Genomic DNA, 852 nt, shown 5'->3' on the forward strand with positions numbered 1-852 from the left:
TTCTTCCCTGACCTGCAGGGTGGTTTTGCGTTTGCATCAGTTCTGTGGGAGTGAGTTTGGTGTCCCCCGCCCCCCTGCCATTCAGGACCCACGTGACTTTGGACAAATAGTTTCCGGTGTGTTTGCCTCTGTGTTCACATCTGTAAAATGGGGGTGACGATCGTAGTCTTTCCATTAGGGGATTATAGGGAGGATTCAAAGCCACCATGTGTGTAGAGTGCTAATAAAAGTACCACATTTATTGTCGTGGGAGTGGGGGTGGTGGTCATTATCCTCAGTGTCAGGAGGGGGCTCCTGAAAGTGGGACCTGACTTCCAGAGCTTCTGCTCGTGGGACTCTGCTGATGCTCCCATGCCCTCTCTCCTCTGTTAGGCCCTAGAGGAAGCACTGAGCATCCAGACCTCTCCGTCATCCCCAGCCACAGCGTTTGGGAGCCCAGAAGGAGTGGGGGGCCTCCTGAGGAAGCAGGAGCTGGTCACCCAGAATGAGTTGCTGAAGCAACAGGTGAGTCTGAGGGAGGCCTTAGTGGGAGGGGGAGCCGTCCTGGGCCGGGAGCCACTGGCAGCTGAAATTAGTAGACCATTTCTGACCACTGGGCAAGACCTCCGCCTGGTCATGGCTTCTTCTTTCCAGAAATGTATCCTTGACTTATCTCTTCGTGGTTTAGCCATCTCGATGCCCCACCTGTGCTTTGATTTACTTCGATTTTTCCATCTTTGCGGATGTGAAATTCACATAGCACAAAGGTCCCATTTAAAAGAGCAATTTAGTGGCATTTGGTACATTTGCAGTAGAGGGGCTGCACCTGCCACCTCTGTCTAGTCCAGACATTGTCCTCACCCCAGTGAGTGC

The 852-nt window shown here is 52.7% G+C and overlaps 1 protein-coding gene across 1 annotated transcript in view; it reads left to right on the forward strand.

The window, feature by feature from the left end:
• TNIP1 (TNFAIP3 interacting protein 1) overlaps positions 1-852 on the forward strand; it is a 60998-nt gene that overhangs the window by 54062 nt on the left and 6084 nt on the right. The window contains exon 13 of the mRNA XM_045284711.1: positions 373-504. Within this exon, the coding sequence (XP_045140646.1) occupies positions 373-504 (132 nt within the window). The remainder of the gene's footprint in view (positions 1-372; positions 505-852) is intronic.

This window comes from Echinops telfairi, unplaced genomic scaffold, assembly GCF_000313985.2.
Source record: "Echinops telfairi isolate 266 unplaced genomic scaffold, ASM31398v2 ScPeMD7_7469;HRSCAF=8507_0, whole genome shotgun sequence".
Classification (NCBI taxonomy): Eukaryota; Metazoa; Chordata; class Mammalia; order Afrosoricida; family Tenrecidae; genus Echinops; species Echinops telfairi.